The following is a 26,929-nucleotide window of genomic DNA, read 5'->3' as shown; positions in this document are numbered from 1 at the left end:
CCATACTTCACCTCATGGATCAAACTGGAAACACCATTGAAATTAAAATACTATGAGGATGGCACGCAAAAAAAGTAAAACAAGCACGGACTGCACTGCTTGCTTGAATATACAAACGCTTAGCATTACAGTACAGCCACACAAAATAAGTACGAGTAACACCATCTAATGTAAATGAAGAAAGATTACACACCAGGTTTCTCATACAGAAATCTACCAGCAGGTGTTAGAAGTCGACAGTGGTAAGCTCATGGCCAGTCACAACTGTTTTGTCGTTCCGCAGCACTGCTGCCAAGACTGGTACGGTTCTTATGAGTGCCACGAGAATACATATTCTATGGATTCAGGAGGGCTGTGTATGATGTCAACAGTCCGCTTTGTGGTCTATGGAAATCTGTTGTCATTTTTTGGTAGTGGGGCGTAATAGGGGACATTAGGACAACGTCCTGGACTCGAGAGGATAGACAAATTGTACCCTTGCCCGTGCAGGGTCTTAGAGTCACCTCACGCAACAAGTAAAATACGTATGCTTATGGATAATGTGAGATGTCTAGAGAACCACTATCCGGCAGCACAGCGACGATTGTTGCGGTATCATAAAACTCGTTAGCATAGTAATGTGTCCTGACAGTGATGTGCCGAACAATGGGACTAGATCCCGAACTGGCATCACACTGACTTCTGAGAGAAGTTCTGGTATGGATACTTCAGTCTTCAAACTCCATCATTATACCGGCACGATGGTACGGCGTGTTTTTGGATACATAACGGTATCACTTGCAGGTCACATAGCCGACTGTTTTGGCAGCTGTCATTACAAAAAAAAAAAAAGGCTCTGATCACTATGGGACTTAACATCGTAGGTCATCAGTCCTCTAGAACTTAGAACTACGTAAGCCTAACTTACCGAAGGACATAACAAACATCCATGCCCGAAGCAGGATTCGAACCTGCGACCGTAGCAGTCGCGCGGTTCCGGACTGAAGCGCCTAGAACCGCTCGGCCACCGCGGCCGGCTGGCTTTACATTTCTGATGTGTAATCCGGTGGCAGTAGCTTATCTTCAAAGTGTCCACACCGTTATTTTTCCACAAGAGAATGCAAGACCTACCTCGATAAACAGCATGTTTCGTCATAGGTTGGCTGGATACCGGCAAGCTGTAACTCACCATTCACTCTGACTCATTGGCAGCGACTAGAAGTAGGAATAAATGAAGTTGTTGTATCTTCGATCCAAGCACAGTTCGACTTGATGTTCAGACAGTTAGGAACTATTGTTGTTGCCAGAGGTGTCATCTCATGCAGTATATTCCGCAAGCTATATACCGACAGATCAACATCAAATGTTCAATTCTTACTATTATGTTCATCCACAAAATATAAAACATTGTTATTTTCCATTGTTTCTGAAGTGGCAATTTTATGGTCAGGAGCGTAGTGCAAGAGTTTGTTCGACAGTGAGCAACAGTGAGCATTGTCAGACTTACAAGAGAGGCGTTGTGCATCACGGAGAGATTTATTATTAAGTTTCGAGAAAGAACTATTAAGGAAATGTCGGGGAAGCTATTACTTCCCACCATATAGGTCTCGCATGAAGACCACGACGAGAAAATTGGAGAAATTAGAGCCAATACGTAGGCTTACCGACAATCATTCTTCCCACGCACTATTTTCGAGTGTAAGAGCGTTACAAATGTACCCTGCGCCACACACCATTAAGTGGCTTCCGCAGTATGACGTAGACGTAGATGAGCACAGCTGCGTTTCTATAACTATTTTTAAGAATATATTAAATATATGACAGTGTCTTTGTTTCACTTATTGGGTTGGTACGTAGTCTATAGCGACTTTCCGTAAGTTTATTAAACACATCAGATACTTTTTTTTTTTTTTTTGCCGTCGAACAGAATGCGGGCGGGCGTTATCGTGGAGTGTTCTTCGTCGCTGTTCTTGGACTGGGTCTGCAAGATGTCTCAATTGTTGACAATTAATATCAGCAGTGACTGTTACACCACGAGGAAGCAATTCGTACTACAGCACAAGTTGAGGATCTACCGGATATGAGACGTGTTTTTTAAGTAAGTACCGTTTTGAAATTAAAAAATGCCGTGCTAAGATATCTCAATAATTTTATTTTTACGTGAAAGCCTGTACCTTAATCTACGCACTGACGCCATTACAGTCTGATTCTTGGTTGTTTGCGTTGTGTACTGAGTGTTTAAGATGCCTCCGATAATCGTGAATCCCGCCGACTGTGAAGTGCGGGTTGTTACAAGATTTCATAGTGCTTAAGGCCTAAAAGCGATCGATATTCATCGTGAGATCTGTGCAGTTTGCGGAGAAAACATTATAAGTGATAAGAATGGTAAGAAAGTGGGTGAGAGCATTTAAAGATGGCCGCACAAATGTGCATGATGAACAACGGAGTGAGCGTCCTTCGGTCGTTAATGAAAGTTCGGTGCGGGAAGTGAGAGAAAGCAGACGCTTTACGATTTCCTCCTTGCGGTATGAGTTTCCTAATGTTTCTCGTAGTGTTTTGTATGGCATTGTGACCGAGCAGTTGAATTACCGAAAATTGTGCGCGCGTTGGGTACCGAAAATGTTGACGGATGTGCACAAAGCCGAACGTTTAGACATTGCATTGACTTTCCTTGAGCGGTACCACAACGACGGTGATGATATCTTAAGCCAAATTGTTACGGGCGATGAAACATTGGTGGCCTACGTCACACCAGAACCAAAGCAACAGACCATGGAAGTTGAGCAAGGGCATCGTTTTGCCGCAAGACAATGCCCGTCCGCATGTGGCGAATCAGACCAAAGATCTCATCGCATCGTTTCGATGGGAAACTCTAGATCATCCTCCGTAGAGCCCCGATCTTGCGCCCAGTGACTACCATCTGTTCCTGCACTTGAAGAAACACATGGGCGGTCAGCGTTTTCAAGACGATGACGAAGTCAAAACAGTGGTGACGCAGTGGTTAACAAGTCAGCCGGCAGATTTATATAAGAAGGGTATTCAAAAACTGGTACAACGTCATGATAGGTGCCTCAATATTGACGGAAATTATGTAGAAAAGCAGATTAACGTGCAGGCTTTGATGTAAAAATAAAATTATTGAGATGTCTTAGCACGTCCTTTTTTTTATTTCAAAACGGTACTTACTTAAAAAAACACCCCTCGTATTAACATTATATTTTGTGGATGCGCGCAGGTGTTTGTAGGGTAGTTGCTGTTTTGTTTGAGCTCAGTCATTCCTTTCTTTTCATTATGTCGGCATAAATACACAATTTCTCGTTAACGGTAAAGACACAGGCTAGGAATGATTGGTGTTGTTCCCGAGCCAATTGATGACGAACAAGCAGAGAAGCACATTTGCCATCGGCTGATTTTTGTGATTTTGTCTTAGAGCATGCGGTACCCACATACCCGATTTTTGAACCTTCTCCATTGCATGCAAATGGCGCACGATGGTGGAATGATACAGATCACGGCTGGTCCCGGCGAAGGTTAGAGTCCTCCCTCGGGCATGGGTGTGTGTGTTTGTCCTGAGGATAATTTAGGTTAAGCAGTGTGTAAGATTAGGGACTGATGACCTTAGCAGTTAAGTCCCATAAGAATTCACACACATTTGAACATTTTGATACAGTTCATCGTATCTGCCAATTTTCGGGTACACTGAGATGTATCATTGTAGATTAAATATTCACTACCACTCAGAGGTCTCCCTGGCCGTGGAGACTCACTAATGTCGAAACGGTCCTCTTTAAAACGAGAAAACAATTCTCTTGCCGTGCTCTGTGTTATGATGATGTTCCCATATACGGCGCAAATATTTATGGCTGCCTCCGGTGCTGTGACCCTTCGTTTGAGCTCAAACAGAAGAATATATCGTAAATGTTGTGATTTATCCGCTTGGCACTCCACTTTCTAGCTTTCACAGGTCCAAATGATCATATAAAATTAATTGTTGATAAGGCGGGTGCCAGGTTGAGATTCATTGAGAGAGTCCTTACAAAATGTAGTCCATCAACAAAGGAGGTGGCTTGCAAAACACTCGTTCGACCTATACTTGAGTATTGCTCATCAGTGTGGGATCCGTACCAGGTCGGGTTGACTGATGAGATAGAGAAGATTCAAAGACGAGCGGCGCGTTTTGTAACAGGGTTATTTGGTAAGCGTTACGGAGATGTTTTGCAAACTCCAATGGCAAGACTCTGCAAGAGAGGCGCTCTGCATCGCGGTGTATCTTGCCCGCCAGGTTTCGAGAGGGTGCGTTTCTGGATGAGGTATCGAATATATTGCTTCCCCCTACTTTTACCTCCCGAGGAGATCACGAATGTAAAATTAGAGAGATTCGAGCGCGCCCGGAGGCTTTCCGGCAGTCGTTCTTCCCGCGAACCATACGCGACTGGAACAGGAAAGGGAGATAATGACAGTGGCACGTGAAGTGCCCTAAGCCACACACCGTTGGATGGCCTGCGGAGTATAAATGTAGATGTAGATGTAGGAATGACAAAATGACAATATGTAAACTCAAATACCAACAATGAACTACAAATACAAAATAACAATCGATGATTAAACACATAGCAACCTGAATACCAACATACAAAAAAAAAAAGAACCGAAAGAGACAGTACGAATTTATGAATTTGTGCACCAACTTGATATTTAATTTTTCAAAAATGTATCTCTTTGCCTCCTAGCATCTCAATTTTGTGAAACTTAGTATACGGGTTTTAGAAGTACTCGATGCGAGAGTGACGAAATTGTGGGAAATAATCGTGACAGGGTTTTCTGCGGAAGATCCGGTGATACACAGCAGTCAGTACCTGCGATTCCCAGACGACACGAGTGGTCTCTAGCTCTCGGTCGCACGCCCTAGGATTCGGAAATGTTCCCTGCGGAACTGGGTCAGTGGTCGCCTAGTGCGGCGCCGGTTCCCACCGCGCGCAGCCAGTTACAACGACGTATAATTTACGGCGCCTCGGCAGCCCTCGTGTGGTGATAACTGTGCGACTGCAGCGCCGCCGCGTGAGGGCATTTTTAATTAAAGCGCCGCTCCGTCGCCGCCGCCGCCGCCGCCACCGCCGCCCCCGCCGCCGGACGCCTCGCCGTCGGGAGCGGCCGACACTCCTTTATTAAATCGCTGTCGCCATCTCTCAGCGCGGTCCCTAATAACGCGGACGTTAGCAGCAGCTTCGGCCACGCCCCCCGCGTCGCCAGGTGCTAAGCGGCACAAAGCGTGACAGCTGACCGGTCCCACTGACAGCTCCTGCTGCTCGAGCTTCTAGGTTCTGCTGCCGCAGTCCTTGTCTTCTGTCAACAGCGCAATCTCTTCGTAACAGTTAGACCGCTACGTACTTGTTCCTTTTACTCGTACAACAGTATTTTCTCATCTCAATAGTGTCTGCTTTTTGCTGTATTGAAAACAACTGTCCTCGATTTCTTGTGGATTCGTGGCGGACAATAACGATCTTCATATCTTCGTTCGCCCTGCTTAGATCGCCCTCTTCGTCGCTTACCATTCGTTTTCTTTCTTTTTGATAGGAACATCGGCAAACGATTCCCGACTACTCCCCCATTCGCAAATCCGTTATAGAATTGCCAAGGGGGAGGTGACCACAAAAAAAAGGTCGAATAACCACCTAAAGGAGAACCTTCTACGAACCAGGACGTGGAAAGTCAGAAGCCTGAACGTAGTAGAGATGCTAGAAAATCTGAAAAGGCTCAACTTAGATATAGTGGAAGCCAGTGAGGTTAAATGGAAAGAAGACAAGGATTTTTGGTCGGAAGAATATAGGGTTATGTCTGCAGCAGTAGGAAATTGTGTAATGGGAGTAGGATTCGTTATGAATAGCGAGGTAAGGCAAAAAGTGAGTTACTGTGATCAGTTGAGGAATAGGCTTTCTTTCATCAGAGTCGACTGCAGAGCAACATCGGCAGCAATTGTTCAGGTGTACATGCCGTCGTCGGGAGCAGAAGATTAAGAGATACAGAAAGTATATGAGGATATTGAACGGGAAATTCAGAACGCAAAAAGAGACGATGATCGAATGTGGTTATGAGGGAAGGAGTAGAAGAAAGGGTTACGGGAGGATAAGGGCTTGGTGATAGGAATGTGAGAGGGAAAAGACTAATTGAGTTATGCATCATATTTCAGAAGGTAGTAACGAATACTCTTTTCAAGAATTACGAGAGGAGGAGGTACGCTTCGAACAAACCAGCCGATATGGATAGATTTCAGTTTGATTACATTAGGGTCACACAGATATTCTGAAATCAGATATTAGATTGTAAATCGTATCAAGTAGATCACAATTAAGTAATGATGAAGAATAAATTGAATTTTAAGAGGCTAGCTACGAAAACTCGATGTACAGAGAAGTGGGATACGAAAGTACTGGGAATGAAGAGACAAGTTTTAATTTTTCTGACGGTATTGATCTTGCGGTAATGTGTAACTCAGTAGGCAGTTCAGCTGAAGAATAATGTATGTCTCCAAAAAAGGCAATCACAGAAAATGGTAAGAAAAACGTAGGTGCAGCAAGGTAACTGTGAAGAACCCATTAGTAATAGAAGAGATACGCCACCTGACTGATGAAAGAAGAAAGCGCTAAAATTGTCAGGTAAAATTAGAAATATCAGTTACTTAGGAATAAGATAAATAGGAAGTGCATAGTAGCTAAGGTGAACTGCATGAAAACTGTGAAGAAATCTAAAAGGAAATGATTGTCGGGAGAACTGACCTAGCATTTAAACAAAATGGGGCAAGTGGCAACAAAACGATTCTTCACGTGAGTAGAAGGTATCAGACCGGCGAAGTACCATCAGACTTCCGGAGAAACACCATTCACACAATTAGCAAGATAGTAACAGCCGACAAGTGCTTGCTCGTGCATCTAAGTTTCAGACAAGATAATAACAGAAGAATGGAAAAGAAAATTGAGGATGTGTTAGGTAACGATCAGTTTGGCTTTAAGAAAGGAAAAGGCGCGAAAGACGCAGCTCTGACTTGCCGTTGATAATGAAAGCAAGACTGAAGAAAAATCAAGGTCCGCTCATAGGATTGGTGATCTGAAAAAAAAAAAAAAAAAAAGGAACAAGAGTTCGAAAAACGTAAAACGGGGCAAGGTGTGACGTTGATATTCTCAGTGAAACTGGCGAAGAATCATGGGACATGTGAATGGAGTGAACAGTCTTAAGTACAGAATATCGATTAAGAGTATATCGAAAGACGCAATTATTGAGGAGAAGCAGAAATCAGAGCATCGATTAACTTAATGACAGAATTGGTAATCACGAAGTAGACGATGTTAAGGCATTCTGCTGCCTAGGTAGCTTAATGACTCACCACGGGCGGAGCCAGAATGACGTAAAAAGCAAGCTAGTACTGGCAAAAATGGCATTCGTAGCCAAGAGAAGTTGAGTAGTATATAGACCTTCTGCAAATGTACATTTTAAGACCAGCATTGTATGATAGTGAAATATAATCTGTGAGAAAACCGAAACTGAATAAAATCAAAGCATTTGAGAATGTTGAAAATTGGGTGGACAGATAAGGTAAAGAGGGAGGAGTTTCTCCACATGGTCGGCGAAGAACGATATAAAGGGAAATTAGTGAAAAACGAAGGGACAGGATACTAGGACACCTGTTAAGAGATGAGGGTACGACTTTCATGGTAATGTAGGTAGGTGTAGAGGGTAAAAACTGTAAACGAAGGCAGAGACTGGCAAATATAAAGCAAAAAATTGAGGTTGTGGGTTGCAACTGCTACTTTGAGATGGAAAGTTTGTCATAGGAGGAGGATTCACGGCGGGCCGCATCAAACCAATCAGAAGACTGATAACCAAAAAAACATGTTTCTCGCTTTGGAAATTTGTGGTAAGGGTTTATGGGACCAAACTGCTGTGGTCATCGGTCCCTAAGCTTACACACTACGTAAACTAACTTATGCTAAGGACGACACACACAACCATGCCCGAGGGAGGACTCCCACCCCTCCCCCCCCCCCCCTACGGCGGGGGGGGTGGAGGGGGGGGGGGAGCCGCGCGGACTGTGACAAGACGCCTGAGACCGCGCGGCCTCGCTTTGTGTGCTGGAGATGTTCTAGAACTAATTCCAGGAGTTCATCTGATCAATGCTTACGGAAGATACAGTAGTGAAATGTTGTGCTTGTGGCAGTTATTTGTACTGAATCGACAAAGTAATCAGAGTTAGCTGCAGTGCCCATGCCCACACCTCCAATGAGGTTGCCCGATTCGTTCAAATGGTTCAAATGGCTCTGAGCACTATGCGACTTAACTTCTGAGGTCATCAGTCTCCTAGAACTTAGAACTAATTAAACCTAACTAACCTAAGGACATCACACACATCCATGCCCGAGGCAGGATTCGAACCTGCGACCGTAGTGGTCACGCGGTTCCAGACAGAAGCGCCTAGAACCGCACGGCCACACCGACCGGAGCCCGATTCGTGTTGTATCGACTCGGACTGTCCAAAACCCGAATACAAAGCACATTTTGTAAGCAGTGCTACATAGCTTCAATGTATTTATCAACCTCTACCACGAAACCACCAAAGTGCACTAGTGGCACGTCCTGGAGGGGGAGCTGAAATCACTACAATTACTTGCGACTGTGGACCTGTGTGTAGAAGTCGTGGAGCTATTACCAGCTGCAGAAGTCCGAGCAAGGAAGACGACAAGTACTGCTAAGTTTTGTAAATCAATGAACTTGGCAGGTTACATGCAAGGGACGTAGAGAAGGTCAAGTGTTACAGAAAGACCATCTGAGGCACTCTATCGAAGTGCGACAGTCACCAGCCCCTACCCCAGTGTACGGAGCGACACAGACTGAGCTCCAGTACCCTTAACTACCGCAGACTCTGACCTGTCTGGGTTGCTGCGATGCCGACGACAAGTACCCTCTAGTAACCTGCGCTTGCTACGTCACGTCTAAGCGTCCAAAAACTTCTTTCTAACTGAAAATATCACTCCATTCTCCGATCCACAGTACGCAAGTTGCATTCGATCTTTGTGCTTTCATCTACGCTCTGAGGCTGCTTTCGCCCAGCAAGCGTCATGCTTGAGGCGTTAACACTAATATTAGTCTTATATGCCAGTACTCTTGACGCATCCGCTGCCTCTATAGCCGTCTGCTTGCGTCACTGATTACACAACCCCTCACGTCGTAAGCTACAGTTTAAGCACTTGTTTTAGATTTTCAAAAAACAATCTTAAACGGTTTTGCATATACCCAACATACGGACTACCACACTGTCTGTAAAAATTAGAAACAACAGTGTGTGTTGTGTGTGTGTGTGTGTGTGTGTGTGTGTGTGTGTGTGTGTTTCCATGTATTCTTAACTCGTCGGTTCAGCGGAGAACCTCCTCATTCTGTATCTTATTAGTCTACCAAATTTTCAGAATTCTTCGGTAGCACCATATCTCTAATGCTTCGATCCTCTTCAGTTCAGGTTTTCCCATAGTCCAGATTTCACTACAACACAACGATGTGCTCCAAACGTACATTCTAACAAAATTTCTTCACCATGGATGACAGTGCGCGGCCGCATCGAACAGGAGTTCTTGGAGCGAGAGGATATTCGCCGAATGGACTTATCTGACCGTTCCACAGACTGAAATCCCATCGAGATAGTGCAGGATACATTGATGCGTTTCATTGCAACACGTTCACATGCACCAACAACCATCCAGCGATGGTCAACTACGCTGGTGGAGCCAATGAAGCAGCCAGCCGTTGTGGCCGAGTGGTTCTAAGTCAAGGGGACTGATGACCTTAGATGTTAAGTACCATAGTGCTCTTAGACTCTTTTTTTTTTTTTTTGCAATGAAGCAATATTTACCAATCTTATGGCCAGGCTGGAAGCACGTTTCACAGCATACATTACAGTCTGTGGCGTTCACACTCGCTATTAAGAACCACGTCCAGCCCTTTTTAATATCCAGGGGACCCTCGTAAATCGCGGAGACTTTCGTGTAATTACTGTCTTGAAATAAAAGTGTCATTTATGTTTGTCTTACTGCGTATTCAGTTCAGGTATCGTATGCAGTGTACTACACTAAAGAAGTTCATTGTATGTATGGTCCAAGTTTCATCGAGCTATCATACCGAGAAGAGACTCCTCATGGGAAAGTCACATTCGTCCTTAAGTTCTGCACCCCAATAGAATTATTCTCAAGTGGCCATCTTAGATTGTACTGTGACTTCGAAGTATGATGTTTCACTTACAGCAGTGTCACACTACGTAAGGCGAGTAGTCGTGAAAAGATCGTAATCGAAACATAACAGAGAGGAGAATAACGCCTTGTCAATGAAGATCCGTTTCGAACCCCACAGGAACTACTACGGTGGATGCGGGTCCATCTCAACTAGTTTCGAAGAGAACATCGGGTAATTTCCAAGAATGATTGCCTATCGAAGTCGCGGGGTCCAAGCGATACATATCGAACGCGCGATACTAAATGGATCTTGGTGAAGGGCATTATGAGTATGTTTACAGTGGTCACTACAATCTACGCAGTCCCTCGTTTCCTCGTGCGGTAGTACTCCATATTTGCGACAATAAGTCAAATAATTTTCTAAGATGGATAAGCATGGAATTAGATTTTTCCATGTGAGAGAATTCTCCGAAGAAACGTCAAGAACACCAGACATCCCACTCGCTACCGACAAAAATCGTCTGGGTTTCCCTTGCAACTCACAAACAATTCGCGGAGGTATGTAATTTAGAGCAACTGAGGGAACGACGGGAAACAAATGACGATCACAAATAATTGATCATAACGCCCGACACCACAGTTGCATGATCCGTTTAGGATCGCACGTTCGATATTTATCGTTTGGACCCCGTGATTTCGATAGGCAAACATTCTTGGAAATTACAGAACATTGTGTGCAGTTACCTTGGAGCAGAGTATCTTACAAGAGGCTGTTGATCACAGCGATACACAAAGTTACTTGTCTTCAGCTGACCAAACAAGACAGGTATTGGGCGGTGGTTGACTTGGTGTTGTAACGTGGTCAAACGGCTCCTGACTTAGCCTCCTTTCCAATGACGCAAGGAATCAAGTTCAACGACTTTTGGCCTAATGTATTCAGAAGGAAAGCTACCGAAGCTCAGATGGTAGAGCACTTGCCCGCGAAAGGCAAAGGTCCCGAGTTCGAGTCTCGGTCGGGCACACAGTTTTAATCTGCCAGGAAGTTTCATATCAGCGCACACTCCGCTACAGAGTGAAAATCGCATTCTGGAAACATCCCCCAGGCTGTGGCTAAGCCATGTCTCCGCAGTATCCTTTCTTTCAGAAGTGCTAGTTCTGCAAGGTTCGCAGGAGAGCTTCTGTAAAGTTTGGAAGGTAGGAGACGAGATATTGGCAGAAGTAAAGCTGTGAGTACCGGCCGTGAGTCGTCCTTCGGTAGCTCAGATGGTAGAGCACTTGCCCACGAAAAGCAAAGGTCCCGAGTTCGAGTCTCGGTCGGGCACACAGTTTTAATCTGCCAGGAAGTTTCATATCAGCGCACACTCCGCTGCAGAGTGAAAATCTCATTCTGTATTCAGAAGGAGTTTGTCCTACGACTTTTTTCGGATGTTTTTCGTGTCATGCTTTGGGTTCAATCGATGAGATTACCGTAAACATGAATTCAGAAGTTAATTCAATATAATCGTCTAGTAAATGTTGTATTTCCTCCTACATTTTCATGAACAGTATGCTGTGAAATCTCCTGACGAAGAAGAGCCTTTTCACAGAGCTGTATACACAAATACGTGGTGTGTCGAACAGGCATCCTATACCCCCACCACGGGCCTGATAAATAAACTGATCTCAGCTCCGTGGAGAATGTATGGTTCCATTTGTAACAACAGGTGACACGTCGTAATCAACATCCCCGCTATTTGGAGTACTGACGGATGACTGGCTTCAGCTGCATACGGCATACCAGAAAAAACTTGTGGACTCATTTCATCAATACTTAACGTTAATCGTGGTGTTGCGCAGAATTACTGTGATGTGTCCTGGGGCTGCCCAACTTTTTTCTGCTTTGCTTAATTGTCGTATAGTGTAACAAGAAGTACGTTTAATTAGAAAAGGCCCCACTGTTATCTAATGGAATATAAACACTCTCGCTAGGTGAAGTCTTACGGTGATCAGGATTTGGTGCCATACAGTGCAAGAGGACGAACAGATACTGAAGTGTCGAAATAAAATGTAATTCCACCTTTTACCCAACGACACAAACTCAACACAATAGGGTATACGGTGGTAGGACTTTGGTTCAAATGGCTCTGAGCACTATGGGACTTAACTTCTAAGGACATCAGTCCCCTAGAACTTAGAACTAATTAAACCTAACTAATCGAAGAACATCACACACATCCATGCCCGAGGCAGGATTCGAACCTGCGGCCGTAGCAGTCGCGCGGTTCCAGACTGTAGCGCCTAGTACCGCTCAGCCACCCTGGCCGGCGGGTGGTAGGACTGGACCAAAGTAACACATCAGGCAATCGCCATCGACAGTTGCACCGAACATTTTGTTTGGTACCTTTAAACAAGAGAACCTGACAAATAAAACCACCATATGTTTAAAAATACCACACATCTTTAAAAATTACCACTCAGGTGAAAATAAACTATTTCCGTTTTAAACATTCAAAAAAATGTGGCACCTATGGCCTATTACACATTTAATGGAATAAGTTAAATGTTATATACCGTAATCTGTAATAAAGCTGAAGAACAATTAACTAAAATTTAACTAATGTACTCTTTCATTACGACAGTGATTGTTATTACCAAACTAGTTCAGAGTTCAGGCAACAATCAGATGCCATGGCACAGGTTACTTAAATGGTAGGCACCACATAATTTATCGTATACAGTATAAAATTTCATGGGAGCAAACAAGCTGGTGAGATTCAACAACTACGCTCAGAAAACGGACGCTCGCCCGCTCAGCTGTTCCAATACACCCTCGACATGGGCCCACAGACGAGAGCAGCAACGGTCACGAATGGACACCGGAAAATCCGAGAACTAGTGCATATCTACGATGGACTGACATCTGCCTCAAATAACTAGAAACACTATAACTAATTACAACACATCATCAAAAAATGGTTCAAATGGCTCTGAGCACTACGGGACTTAACATCTGAGGTCATCAGTCCCTTAGAACGTAGAACTACTTAAACCTAACTAACCTAAGGACATCACACACATCCATGTCCGAGGCAGCATTCGAACCTGCGACCGTAGCAGTTGCGCGGTTCCGGACTGAAGCTCCTACAACCACTCGGCCACCACGGACGGAATTAATACATGCAATTAATGACAATATCTATCTACTGTCATTGAAAGAATTCTAGTACCACCATCAACAGAATCTGTATCAGTCTATTAAACACACATTAACAAGTGGCCTCTCAGTAACTGGTAAGAATTTAGGAAACTACTGATTTCAAAATTATACACGTGTCTCTCAGACGCACTATTAGTTCAAACAGAAACGTAACAGTAATGTTATTACAATTCAGAGATAAATATATGCAGGGAAATATTTTATCTATATACATATCAATAGCGACTGGCCATCTTAACTCCGTGGTGTGATATAAATACAATAACCAGGCGGTACTTAAACAAGGGCCAGCAAACTGCTTTCAATGGCGGTTAAACCTTGACAGTAGGGATCTACAACGGAATGTCTCAGCACTCCAGGCCCTCGAAATGTTAATGATCACAGCACATAAACCTTAATACATCACGTATTAAATCAATTATAATCAACACACTGAAGGCCAGACTCAGTAGGAGTAGCGACGGCCGCCCAACAAAATACGGTCAACCGCACAGAACCCAGTAGTGGATTCCGACCGCAATTTACAGGACAAGCAAAGCCATTAGCCTCTTGCTTGTTCGACAAAGCCAGCCGCAACTGATCCCGATGCCAGGAGACATGAAGCAAGCGGGAAAAATACCTACGGTTTCCCAGTAACGTCTCTTTCCACGCCGGCGATAATTGCCACGGCGCCGTCATCCGCGTAACAGCCCGTTTTAGACGTTGAAAGGTGGCTACACTGAGCCACTGCGCCAGAAATTGCGGCAAAGAGTATTATTAAGCCGCCTCCATAGTGCTTGGGGAGAGCTCGTAGTAGGCAGTGCCTGTCGAGGACTCGTGGTAGTCTGTGCTGAGATGTCGTAGTGAGGAGTGTTTGTTGAGATGTGCTAGCAGGCAGTGCTTGCTGAGATGTGATACTGAAGAGTCTTGTTGAGATGTGGTAGTAGAGAGTCGGTGTGGAGATATATTGTAAGGATTAGAGTGATTTTCATCAATACAAATGAGGTAACAAACTCCGTTTCTTTTTACGTCGACGTCATTGGGGGACACCCAATGCGGAATCCTGGCAGGGTCGCCACGTGCATGGGGGCTTAATTATTATTAATGAAAATACTTTTTAAGTTTTTAGCTTAGCTGTATGTCCGATTACGCAAGTCTCGTAAACGGTTGACCCTGACTAGTATTTGTACGCAATCTGACTGCATAGAATAACACAAAGAATGAAAGAAAATTTTCTTTAACACAAATAATTAATTAAGTCCCCAGCAACTATAAAACCTACGAACCCAAAGCACAAGTGTAGTTGTTCTGTGTATGGGAGTGTGACTCAACGTACACATCTGGCACAGTTCTTCTTCAACAAGACAAGAAATTTTAAATATCATTTATACTGAAGTAATTAAAAAATAGAAATACTATAATTGCGTAAGAAAACCAGAATTACACTCTAATACAAGAACACAAGCCAGATGCTTTGTTGACTGAACCTGTAATGACGCATTATTCAGGACATTGAAATAATGAGAAAAAAAGAAACGGAGTTTGTTACCTCATTTATATTGATGAAAATCACTCTAATCCTTAAAATATATCTCCACACCGACTCTCTTCTACCACATCTCAACAAGACTCTTCAGTATCACATCTCAGCAAGCACTGCCTGCTAGCACATCTCAACAAACACTCCTCACTACGACATCTCAGCACAGACTACCACGAGTCCTCGACATGCACTGCCTACTACGAGCTCTCCCCAAGCACTATGGAGGCGGCTTAATACTCGTAATACTCTTTGGCGCAATCTCTGGCGCAGTGGCTCAGTGTAGCCACCTTTCAACGTGCCCTGCTTGCTGTCTGACACCGGACCATAGCTGTCCGCCATAGTTCCCAAAACGCCGTTACTGCTCGTGTCCAAAAGCAAAATCGCTTCCTCTTCCACAGCTTTTCCTCACGCTCCCGATCGGCCCGGTAGGTGGCGCCAGAGCGTGCTCTGCGCACACCGCCGGAAAGGTGACCCATACCGGCGGCGGGAATATCGCTGATCGAGCCACGCGGCTCAGATATCTTCTACGTCTTTAAGGGTAGTCTTTCTCACAAGTGACCAATATCTGCCGCTAGTGACATTACTATTGTTTTACATTTTAACTTAATATGTAGTTAGTAGGTTAAATATTTGTTTAAGAATGGCTACGCAGCCGGAAGGTTGTAATGCGCAAAATAAAAATGCGGTGTAAATGGCAAACAGCCGCTTCAGGAAATAGAAGAGCATCGCGGCTGCGAGCACTATGGCAACTAAACAGAATTGTCTTTGGTAAATAGGCACTGTGCGATCTACCCAAGTCCCCATCCACATACTACAGATGTTGACAACACGCAACTGAGGATATCTTGGTACTGGATATCATACTGATCAGAATTAAGTGTCTATACATAGGGAGTATGCGCGAGGTTACGGGTAGGAAAATAAGTGAAGCAGAACTTTTTATCTTACTTAGGTAGCTTAGAAACCTTGCGTGAAGCGACATTTATGAAGGAGTGCTGACACTCATAATTTTCTTTTACCTGCGAATTTAATGTTCTTCACCCTTACGAAATATGTAAGCTCAAAGACTACAGGTTGAATGAACTCTTCTAAAAGAATTTGTCTCCGTGTTCCGCCAGCTGCTACAGGTGCTAAATTTCTAGTCCCTTAATTTGTCTTGTACCGCAGAATTGCGTTTTTATTAGATTTGCCTGTGAAAGAGAACCTCGCACATATAAAAAAAAATTGTGAAGGCTCTGTAGGCAGCTGGAAGATTCTGGATGAAAACACGGCGCCGCCACCAAAGGAGCGTTCCGAAAGGGGGAAATCTGCCGGCGCGGCGCCGATGGAAGAAGTACAGCGTAAGAGGCATTTATGCAAAGAATATAAAACCGTCGGCTGCGCGCCTCTCTTTCAGAGGAATTTCGCGGAGAGGGGGCGAGATTCCGGGCCCAAAGGAGCAGAGGGCGGCAACCCCTCAGCCCCCACCCCCACCCCCGGCGCCGCCCCCAGCAGAGCGCTGGCAAAGCCCCGCCAAAGTGGGCCGCCGGTTCTCACAACTGTGCCCTCGGCTCGGCGCCCGCTGCAGACGCGCCGTCCCGCGCCCCGGGAATTACAATGACAGCTCGTGCCTCCAGCAGAAAGAAAGCTTTTGTTTCAAATCCCGCCGGCTGAGAACCGCCAGTTCATCTCGAAGGTGTTTGAGCAGGGCGGAAGTGATGTAAAGAGAGGAGACGGCCGCAGCTGTCAAATTAAAAACAACTGCGGATCTTCGCCGAGCCAGCAGCTCACTTCTACTGAGGTACGTGAAACAGACGGACGTCTTGCGTAAAACGAATTCCTGATCTCCATGTAAATATCTGTTTGTTCACCCTGATCCGATTAGGCCTATCAGCCTCTTTCTTACATCGGACCAGAGTTTCACACACAAAGTATGTAGTACTTCGTAGTCAACCTAAGAAATAACAGTTTAAAATTTACAACTGTAAGTAAATTATACTGTCTATGAACTAATAAAGTTAAAACCGGCAGTACTTGTACCACTAAAAGTAATAATATAATAATATCAATAATTAAGTCACTGATAACAATAATGATAGTGTCGGATATAATAAGTATTTAAGAGTGTACAAAATATATGTTTTCTGACACAAGCGAGTCCTGGGGAAAGGAAATGTAAGGTGGCTGCATCCACCAAGAATAGTGAGAAATCAGGACGATCAGGCTGGAAAGAGGGATGTACAAGAGTAAAGCGTGTGTAGAGGGACGATGGTAATCCCTATCGTTGGTTTAGTGGATGTGTCATTACCTGTCTACCGAAGCAGGAGATGTATTTAGTTGTGCAATGTTATGTGCAAGATCGTTCCAGGGCCTGGTTGCAACTAGTGAGAAGGACTCCGAGAAGGTGGCTGAATGATGGAGTGTGACAGAACAGATTTTCCTCTGATGGGAACGAGAGTTTCTGAAGAGATGTTCCGACATGAGTGCTAAAATGTGGGAGAGATATGAGGGATAGTGTTTATTAATAAGTCAGTAGTGCAGAGAAATTGTATGGTAATCTCTACGCTTATCAGCACTCAGCCAGGATAGTTGTGTTTATGATCTTGAAATGTGAATAACGCTTATAATTATGCAAATAATCAATTATTAGAAACCGAGCGGGGTGGCGCAGTGGTTAGACACTGGACTCGCATTCGGGAGGACGACGGTTCAATCCCGCGTCCGGCCATCCTGATTTAGGTTTTCCGTGATTTCCCTAAATCACTCCAGGCAAATGCCGGGATGGTTCCTCTGAAAGGGCACGGCCGACTTCCTTCCCAATCCTTCCCTAATCCGATGAGACCGATGACCACGCTGTCTGGTCTCCTTCCCCAAACCAACCAACCAATTATTAGAAATTATACGGCCATCTAGTAGGCGTAACTTTCATCAAAACCGAGTATTAATTCCTTATAGTCTTCTCCTGCTTTTTAAGATTAGAAAAGCAAACCTGATATCAGAACTGTAAGTGGAACCAGGCTTTACCTCTTTATCCAACACGCAAATGGGCTTTACTTTTTCTGATACTCATCATGTGAATACAGTAACATAATTATTCAGAAAATCAACAAATACAGATAAACAGTGAGGATGGGCACACAGAAAACGATAGCAATTAATAGGAGAATGAGGGGATTTCAAGTACAGCAAGCAGAACAACTGTCGATTATCGGCCACAGCCATACAGTATTCATAGTGATACAGTATTATTATGAATATTAAATTTGAAAATAGTGTCAACAAACATGTAGTGCTGTTACTAAAATAATAACACGTCCATTTTCACGTGAGGAATATATACATTATGGAAAAACACGCAAAAACAAATAATAATTAACACAGAATAATGTAATTTCGGGAATACATTTGTCCAGGTATCATATTTAAGTGATTAATATTGCAAGATCACAAGTTATTGCAAATGTGAAATGCTGGTACATTAATAACCGGTGTAACTGCCAGCTTGTTTAATATTCAAACGTGCATGCATTGTCTTGTGCAGTACCAGATGTCAGTTTGTCGGATGGAGTTTATGCCTGTTGCACTTGGTCTGTTAATGCTCGTTGTGTATAACGCTGGCGTTGTCCAATGATTTATGCACGATTGGAGACAGATCTAGTGATCGAGCAGGCCAAGGTAACATGTCAACACCCCGTAGAGCATGATAGATTACAACAGCGGAATGCGGGCGAGCGTTATTCTGTTGGTAAACACCCCCTGGAATGCTGTTCATGAAAGGTAACACAGCAGGTCGAATCACCAGACTGACGTATAATTTGCAATCGAGGTGCATGAGGTAACCACGAGAGTGATCCTGCTCTCACACAAAATCGCATTCCAGAGAATAACACATGGTGTATTTCCAGCGTGCCTGGCAAGCGGACTGGTTGGTTGTAGGTCCTCAAGTGGCCTCCTTTTAACTAATACAGGGCCTTCATTGGCACCGACGCAGAACAAGCTTTCATCAGAAAACTCAGGACTTCCAGCATGTCCTCTGACGAGTTCTCGCTTGGCGCAACTGGAGTTGCAAATGGCGGTAGTTTGGGGTCAGTGAACTGCACGCTACAGAGCGTATGGCTCAGAGTTGTCCTTGAAGTAAACGTACTGCATTGCTGACGCAGATGCAGTACGATGCGCCAGAACCATACGCCGGACACGATTGTCTTCAAAAATGGTTCAAATGGCTCTGAGCACTATGGGACTCAACTGCTGAGGTCATTAGTCCCCTAGAACTTAGAACTAGTTAAACCTAACTAACCTAAGGACATCACACACATCCATGCCCGAGGCAGGATTCGAACCTGCGACCGTAGCGGTCTCCACGATTGTCTTCCCTGCCGTTAGTGCTACGTGGCCTCCCAGAGCCTGATGTTCTTGCAACCGCACACTCACGGCCACCGCTGCCAGCAATCTTGTACAGTGGCTACATTCCTGTCAAGTCTTTCTGCATTATCGCAACAGGAACATCCAGCTCCAAGAAACCCTAATACGCGAGGTCACTGAAACTAAGGAGGTCTTGATAATGGCATCTTTGTCGACTTAAAGACACTTCTGATTAACACAACTCATCACGTCCAATCTCAAAGTTAACGAACTCTCACGACCGTTACAGCGTTTTTTTAAAACTAAACATAATTTGCACTCTGATAGTTGCGCTGCTAGAACTACTCTTATTCGACTGACCAGAAATCGGAATAGGGATCTTTTTCCAGATGTAGAAACGCTGGGTATGTTGCACAGCTCCTTCTTCGTGTTGTGTTTTTTCTTTTCCGTCACTGTATTTTCTCGACACCAGTTTCCAGTTTCTTAGCGACTGATTGTCAGGAGTAATCGTACCTACTATGCTCAACTAATCCCACAAACCTAAGATCAATTACAAAGAACTGTGCCCATCGATCTGATAGTGGTAATGGCAAAATAAAAACTGTGGTGGTTTTTTCGGGGAAGGAGACCAGACAGCGAGGTCATCGGTCTCATCGGATTAGGGAAGGATGGGGAAGGAAGTCGGCCGTGCCCTTTTAGAGGAACCATCCCGGCATTTGCCTGGAGTGATTTAGGAAAATCACGGAAAACCTAAATCAGGATGGCCGGACGCGGGATTGAACCGTCGTCCTCCCGAACGCGAGTCCAGTGTCAATAAAAACTCTACCACAACGAAAATCGATTGGTTTAAGTCATTTCTGTGTACGTTACTTCAGTGTACGTCATTACAGGAATAACGAAACAAATTTAAAGCACTCACCAAATAATTTCGCACTACAAATTTCGCTAATACGTACAGTTACTATATATCCAGTTCATAGACATACCATAAAACATAACCGAGCAGTAGGGAAAACCGCAGCAAATGGTTCAAATGGCTCTGAGCACTATGGGACTTAACATCTGAGGTCATCAGTCCCCGAGAACTTAGAACTACTTAAACCTAACTAACCTAAGGACATCACACACATCCATGCCAGAGGCGGGATTCGAACCTGCGACCGTAGCGGTCGCGCGGTTCCAGACTGAAGCGCCTTTAACCGCGTGGCCACACTAGCCGGCAAAACCGCAGCATACATATTAACAGCAACTATTAGTGTTAGTCCTTTATTTCGAAGACACTCTATGTTAGGCTGACGTTAGACACTTTGTGGGGTGATTTTCGACTCCGAAAACAAAAACCATATGAAACTGATTTGCTTCTATGTTTTTCAAAATTGTTAAGGAATGAATAAAGAAAGGCTTTTAATTATGAAAAATCAATCTTTATTAGAAACTAAAATGGCCTCTTACCAATAATTAAGGTCCTTACATTAACACTAGCCACTTAAACCGAGTGTCTAGAATTAACCTAAAAAAACAAGTGAAATATACTTCAACAATGTTCAAAAACATGTTTTGAGATGAAATAATGACCATTTAAGTAATCCATGAAGAAAAAAATGAAAATGACTTTAAATAAAACAAACAACAGTTGTGCTGTAGATGAACGAACCAAAACAGCTGTTATTCCATTCATCACAGTCAATAGAACGCATTTTGCAAGTTTTTTTTATATTTCGAACTTTTTTTGTTTGCGTGAGCATAGATGGTATCGAGACACCTTTGAGTCTTTTGGCCGACTCTCAGCAGATTCGTCCACTGTGTTACAGTAGTCAAAATTTCTGCAAGGAATTTTGTTCATTTCAGTCCGCTTGGAATTCATTTTACTCTATTTGATGAGTGACACGCCGTTTTGTTTTATAAAATCTAGATGCACGACCTTTGCCTTTCGTATTTGTAATGGTTTTCGTAAAAGTTGTTAGAGTTTCTTAAGATTTCTTGGTTTTCTTTGCAGACACTCTCTTCTTCTGCCTCTTTATCGTCCTCCATCGGACTTTGTTTCATGATTAGATATTTCTGATTCATTGTTACTAAACTTGGCTGAATCTTGAAAAGAATCTGATGTTTCCCGTGATTCAGTCTTCTTTAGCTAACAATAATTACAACATTTAATCACCCTTCAAACGTAGTTCCATTCTGTTTGAAACAATGAGAAACAATTTTGAGGCCAAATGAAACAATGACGTTTGTTGCTTCGTGGGATCGATTTTGACCCCAACTGGTACGTACCTATGGAAATAATGGTCGCTGCTTAGTACGTGTTAACAAACTAAAAAAATACGGCAGATATGAAACGTCCCCACAGAAAAATTAATGAATTACTGTGCTGATAAACGTCTTGCGTTATTTTCAAACAGCTGAGCAGAACTGAACGTACTCAGACATTTCTCTCTTTACTTATTCTGTTCAACACTAAACTGACACACAATATTTTTAGCGCAACGCAATCCCACTTTCAGTAACCGCTACAGAAGAATGGCCCTTACTAACAATAACGTATACCTTTCACTAATCACTTACCTCACAAAAATCTTCGTTACTCGAACTACTGCAATACAGCGAGCGCCAATACTGCCAGCTAAATAAAAGATTCTAACTACTGAAGGCACTAACTACTGACAAGCATAGTTAGCAAATGAAAGATTTTGATAGAGAACAAACAATGTATTTACCTTAATATTGTTCAAAAGTCATAATATATATATATATATAGCAGTTCATGACATCCATTCTTACAAATTTCCTTTTTCTGGCGGACACACTACCAGATCGTCCGCTCTCAAAGTTCTGCCATCTCACTCCCCACATCCACCGCTGCTGGCGGCTCACTTCCAACTGCGCAACGCTACGCGCTGTTCACATCCAACTGCCCAACACTACAATAACGAATATTCCAACAATGCAAATCAGCCACAGACTGCACACGGCACAGTCAGTGATTTTCATACAGAGCGCTACGTGACGTTACCAGCATTAAAACCTAAACAGCGTACTTAACAAATACTAAGATTACATGGAAGCGGAATGCCAATGTTGAAATAGGAACAGAATGTAGTTGTGGGATACTATCTCGTAACTTGATCGTGAGCTTCGGTAAACAGAACTTGCTATTAACAGTACAATAATCAGGCTTACAAGCAACGATGAAATGGTTATTAGGGCCATTGCGTGAAAACGATGATTGGTAGGAATGTTATCCTAGGCTGCAGGTTTACTTCTAAGTTTGCTTCTAAATACTGAAAGCCACTTTACAATGTATTGAAGAGCGTACTGCCGGCCGGTGTGGCCGTGCTGTTAAAGGCGCTTCAGTCTGGAACCGCGTGCCCGCTACGGTCGCAGGTTCGAATCCTGCCTCGGGCATGGATGTTTGTGATGTCCTTAGGTTAGTTAGGTTTAACTAGTTCTAAGTTCTAGGGGACTGATGACCACAGCAGTTAAGTCCCATAGTGCTCAGAGCCATTTGAACCATTTGAAGAGCGTACTGAGTGTCACTTTCAACATATTTGTTGATTCTTTTGGTAACGTACACTTCAAAACGTGGCGCCCAGTTCCTCCATTGTAATGTCTGCTACCAGAGTTGCACGAGCCTTTTCGCGAACATTTCATTGTATGCGATGAAGGGAAAAAAAACAACTGCTGTGCGATCTTCATGTAACAATTTCTGAACTCATCATTTCAGTGCCATTATGGTCACAGAGCTAATGGCTACATATCTTTGATCCATTTATTAATTTTCTGTTACCGAGCGCCGCGGGTTTCGAATCCGCGCCAGACGGCATTGACCTCGATGAACACCAGAGGTCGCTGCAGCAGTCGCATTGTTAAGCCGTGGCTGCGCACGCTCCTGGCCCCGAGTCTAAACGTGAGGGCGTCACTGTGGAGCACGTGGTCCCAGCGGCCACTAGCGACTTACCCTGCCGCGTATTTAGGCTGCTGCATTTCACTCAGCGAGGCAGTCTGGTATTCGCGTAGATTCAGTTGACATCTCGCTTACAGACATCGTGTTTGCGTTGCGTGTGCTTGGTTCCGTTCACGAGCGGGCGTTGTTTTGATTTCGTGAGGTTTTCTCTTGTGACCCCTTATCTTAGTACTTTGTTGTTGATCTTGGTGTCTCGCTCGGTTCTCTGTCGTCGTGCTTGTCCTTCCATTCCCGTTCGTCCGTCTTGTTTGTTAATGAGCCGCTCCCGTCGGTCCCGCCGCGTTTTCGTTAGCGGCAGCCCACGACAATCCCTCTCGCAGTTACAACAAATTGTACGAAAGAACTTAGGACCTTAATATCTGATCGGTGAAATTAATGTAATTTCCATTTCTTTTAACGCTTCGTGGGTCTCTCTCCTCAGTCCATTTTTACTTCATTCAGCTTTTGTCTACAGGGTTATTCTTTCGGTGCAGCTGCCAACGCATATGTTGAATCCTAGCAGGTCTTTCCCGTCGCTTGTAATATTGATTAACACAGACATGTCTAATGTGCTTTGAATAATACTGTTGAACTTTGTTTATAATTTATGTTTTTCGTCTCACACGAACCGCACAACATTTACCTCCTGAGCATGAGAATTCCGCAACTTCTTCAATATTTTTCTTACCACCACTACCTGAACTCCTCAACTAGCAGCAGACCTCTGATTTTCTCTTGGCTACTTCCCGTAGCACATCTGGAAGCCATATCGTAAGAGTATAACAATGTTAAGTCATATAATAAAAAGGCAAAACATTATTTTAAATATCCTAAACATTTAACAAATTCCCTTATATAGAATTTTCAGCTAACGTTTAAGCTTTGTAGAAAACAAGCTCTAAAAAATACAGTATCATCATACAGGAGTTGCACAATTTCACTCAGGATGGAGTATTTTGGCAGGGAACTGGATCCGAAATTACGCCTATTTAGCCGAATGTATGCGTCGGTCTGTACGCGCCTCAAGTTACTCAAAAATGTAAATGTTGGAGTCAGGCGATTCAAAGAAAACGTTTGAGCGAAAAGGAAAGCACTAGCTTCCGTTCTTCGGTTTACAAAGCAGAAAGAATTCATCTGCCAATATGTAGGCTCTCTTTTAACCCAAAACTAATTCGTTGAATTCAGGTTGCAGAATTACTGGACATCTCTTCGACCGTTTTTTGGTTACGGATTACGCGTCTACCAACATTTTTAGTCCCAGGTATGCATTTCTGACTTTCATTGCTCAGGTAGTGTCATACATACCAAAGAGCTAAAGAAGCTGGTACACCTGCCAAATATCGTGTAGGTCCCCCTAAAGCAAGCAGAAGTTCCGTAACACGACTTGGTATGGACTCGACAAATGTCTGAAGTAGTGCTGGAGGGAACTGACACCATGAATGCTGCAGGCTGTCCATTAATCCGTAAGAGAACGAGAGGGTGGAGATCTCTTCTGAACAGCACGTTGCAAACATCCAAGATATGCTCAGGCCGGCCGCGGTGGCCGTGCGGTTCTGGCGCTGCAGTCCGGAACCGCGAGGCTGCTACGGTCGCAGGTTCGAATCCTGCCTCGGGCATGGGTGTGAGTGATGGCCTTAGGTTGGTTAGGTTTAAGTAGTTCTAAGTTCTAGGGGACTTATGACCTAAGATGTTGAGTCCATAGTACTCAGAGCCATTTGAACCATTTTTGATATGCTCAGTAATGTTGATGTCAGGGGAGTCTGGCGGAAAGCGGAATTATTTAAACTCAGAAGAGTGTTCCTGGAGCCACTCTGTAGCAATTCTGGACATGTGGGGTGTCGCATTTTATTCCTGGAATTGTTCAAGTACGTCAAGTGCAAAATGGACTTGAATGGATGCAGGTGATCAAACAGGATGCTTACGTACGGGTTACATGTCAGTATTGTGTCTAGCCATATCAGGGGTCCCGTATCACTGCAACTAAGGCAACGGCCTTGCCGCAGTGGATACACCGGTTCCCATCAGATCACCGAAGTTAAGCACTGTCGGGTGTGGCCGGCACTTGGATGGGTGACCATCCAGCCGCCATGCGCTGTTGCCATTTTTCGGGGTGCACTCAGCCTCGTGATGCCAATTGACGAGCTACTCGACCGAATAGTAGCGGCTCAGGTCAAAGAAAACCATCATAACGACCGGGAGAGCGGTGTGCTGACCACACGCCCCTCCTATCCGCATCCTCAACTGAGAATGACACGGCGGTCGGATGGTCCCGATGGGCCACTTGTGGCCTGAAGTCGGAGTGCCGTATCACTGCAACTGCACACGTCCCACACCATTACAGAACATCCACAAGCTTGAACAGTCCCCTGCTGACATGCAGGGTCCATGGATTCATGAGGTTTTTTCCATACCCTTACACGACCATCCGCTTTGAAACGAGACTCGTCCGACCAGGCAACATATTTCCAGTCATCAACAGCCCAATGTCGGTGTTAACGTGTCCAGCCAGGAGTAAAACGTCGCATTGTGCTGTCATCAAGGGTGTACGAGTGGACCCTCGGCTCCGAAAGCCCGTAACGACGATGTTTCGTTGAATGGTTTCCACGCTGACACTTGTTGATAGCCGAGCATTGAAATCCTCAGCAATCTGCGGAAGGGTTGTAGCCGGACGGTGTGGCCGTGCGGTTCTAGGCGCTTCAGTCTGGAACCGCGTGACCGCTACGGTCGCAGGTTCGAATCCTGCTTCGGGCATGGATGTGTGTGATGTCCTTAGGTTAATTACGTTTAATTAGTTCTAAGTTCTAGGCGACTGATGACCTCAGTAGTGAAGTCGCATAGTGCTCAGATCCATTTGAACCATTTGAAGGGTTGCACTTCTGTCACGTTGACGATTCTCTTCAGTCGTCGGTGGTCCTGTTCCTGCATAATTTTTTTCCGGCCACAGTGATGTTGGAGATTTGATGTTTTACTGGATTCCTGATACTCACGGTACAATCCCTATACGGGGAAATCGCTTCACCGCAACCTCGGAGATGCTGTCCCCCATCGTTCGTGCGTCGACTGTAATACCTCGTTGAGATTCACTTAAATCTTGGTAACCGATCTAACAATTGCCTGCGACACTTGTTCTCTTATGTAGGCGCTGCCGACTGCAGCGCCGTCTTCTGCCTGTTACATATCTCTTCATTTGAATACCCATGCCTATGCCAGTTTCTGTATGTTTCTTGTTGCATTGCTATGCAGAACTGTCTTCCCACATTTCCTCAGTTGTGGTCACAGATGTAATGCTCCACGTTAAATTAATCGGGAAGAAAGGTCCTGTTAGCAACCAAAAGATATAATACGCTGCTGTTTTCGGTTCTCTAACTGCTCAATGTAATTTCCGGAAGAGGAATTTGGAATAACATGAGACGTCTTCCTGTCCCTTCCACGAGCCGTAATAATCACTTTCGTTTCCTTGACTATAATTGGTAATTTATCATCTCCCGCCAATACTATAGTAATGTTAGGGACTCTATATTTGATCGCGTCCATGTTTTCCCTGAAGGGCTTTTCACAATATCTTTCCTGAAGCATGTGTTCTATAGAACTAGGCGTTTATCATGTTAGCCACATTTAATGCTCATCTTCACACTAGTTATTTTGTAATCGAAATATGTAACATTTTATTAGCTCTTATCGTATCATTTACATTTTGTAACCACGGGTACCGATTTCTTGTAGCGCGACATCGATGCCATACA

At 44.2% G+C, this 26,929-nt stretch overlaps 2 protein-coding genes and 1 pseudogene across 2 annotated transcripts in view; all 3 read left to right on the top strand.

Annotated features, from left to right (window-relative positions):
- Positions 1-16,505, top strand: part of LOC124613353 (skin secretory protein xP2-like) — a 176,585-nt gene extending 160,080 nt beyond the window's left edge. The window contains exons 4-5 of the mRNA XM_047142050.1: positions 5,060-5,229; positions 16,073-16,505. Of these exons, the coding sequence (XP_046998006.1) occupies positions 5,060-5,229; positions 16,073-16,505 (603 nt within the window). The remainder of the gene's footprint in view (positions 1-5,059; positions 5,230-16,072) is intronic.
- Positions 1-26,929, top strand: part of LOC124613042 (glutamate receptor 1-like) — a 1,340,173-nt gene that overhangs the window by 136,712 nt on the left and 1,176,532 nt on the right. The window lies entirely within an intron of this gene.
- LOC124614385 lies at positions 25,171-25,287 on the top strand (annotated as a pseudogene).

This window comes from Schistocerca americana, chromosome 4, assembly GCF_021461395.2.
Source record: "Schistocerca americana isolate TAMUIC-IGC-003095 chromosome 4, iqSchAmer2.1, whole genome shotgun sequence".
Classification (NCBI taxonomy): Eukaryota; Metazoa; Arthropoda; class Insecta; order Orthoptera; family Acrididae; genus Schistocerca; species Schistocerca americana.
This window is presented reverse-complemented; position numbering and strand designations above follow the sequence as displayed.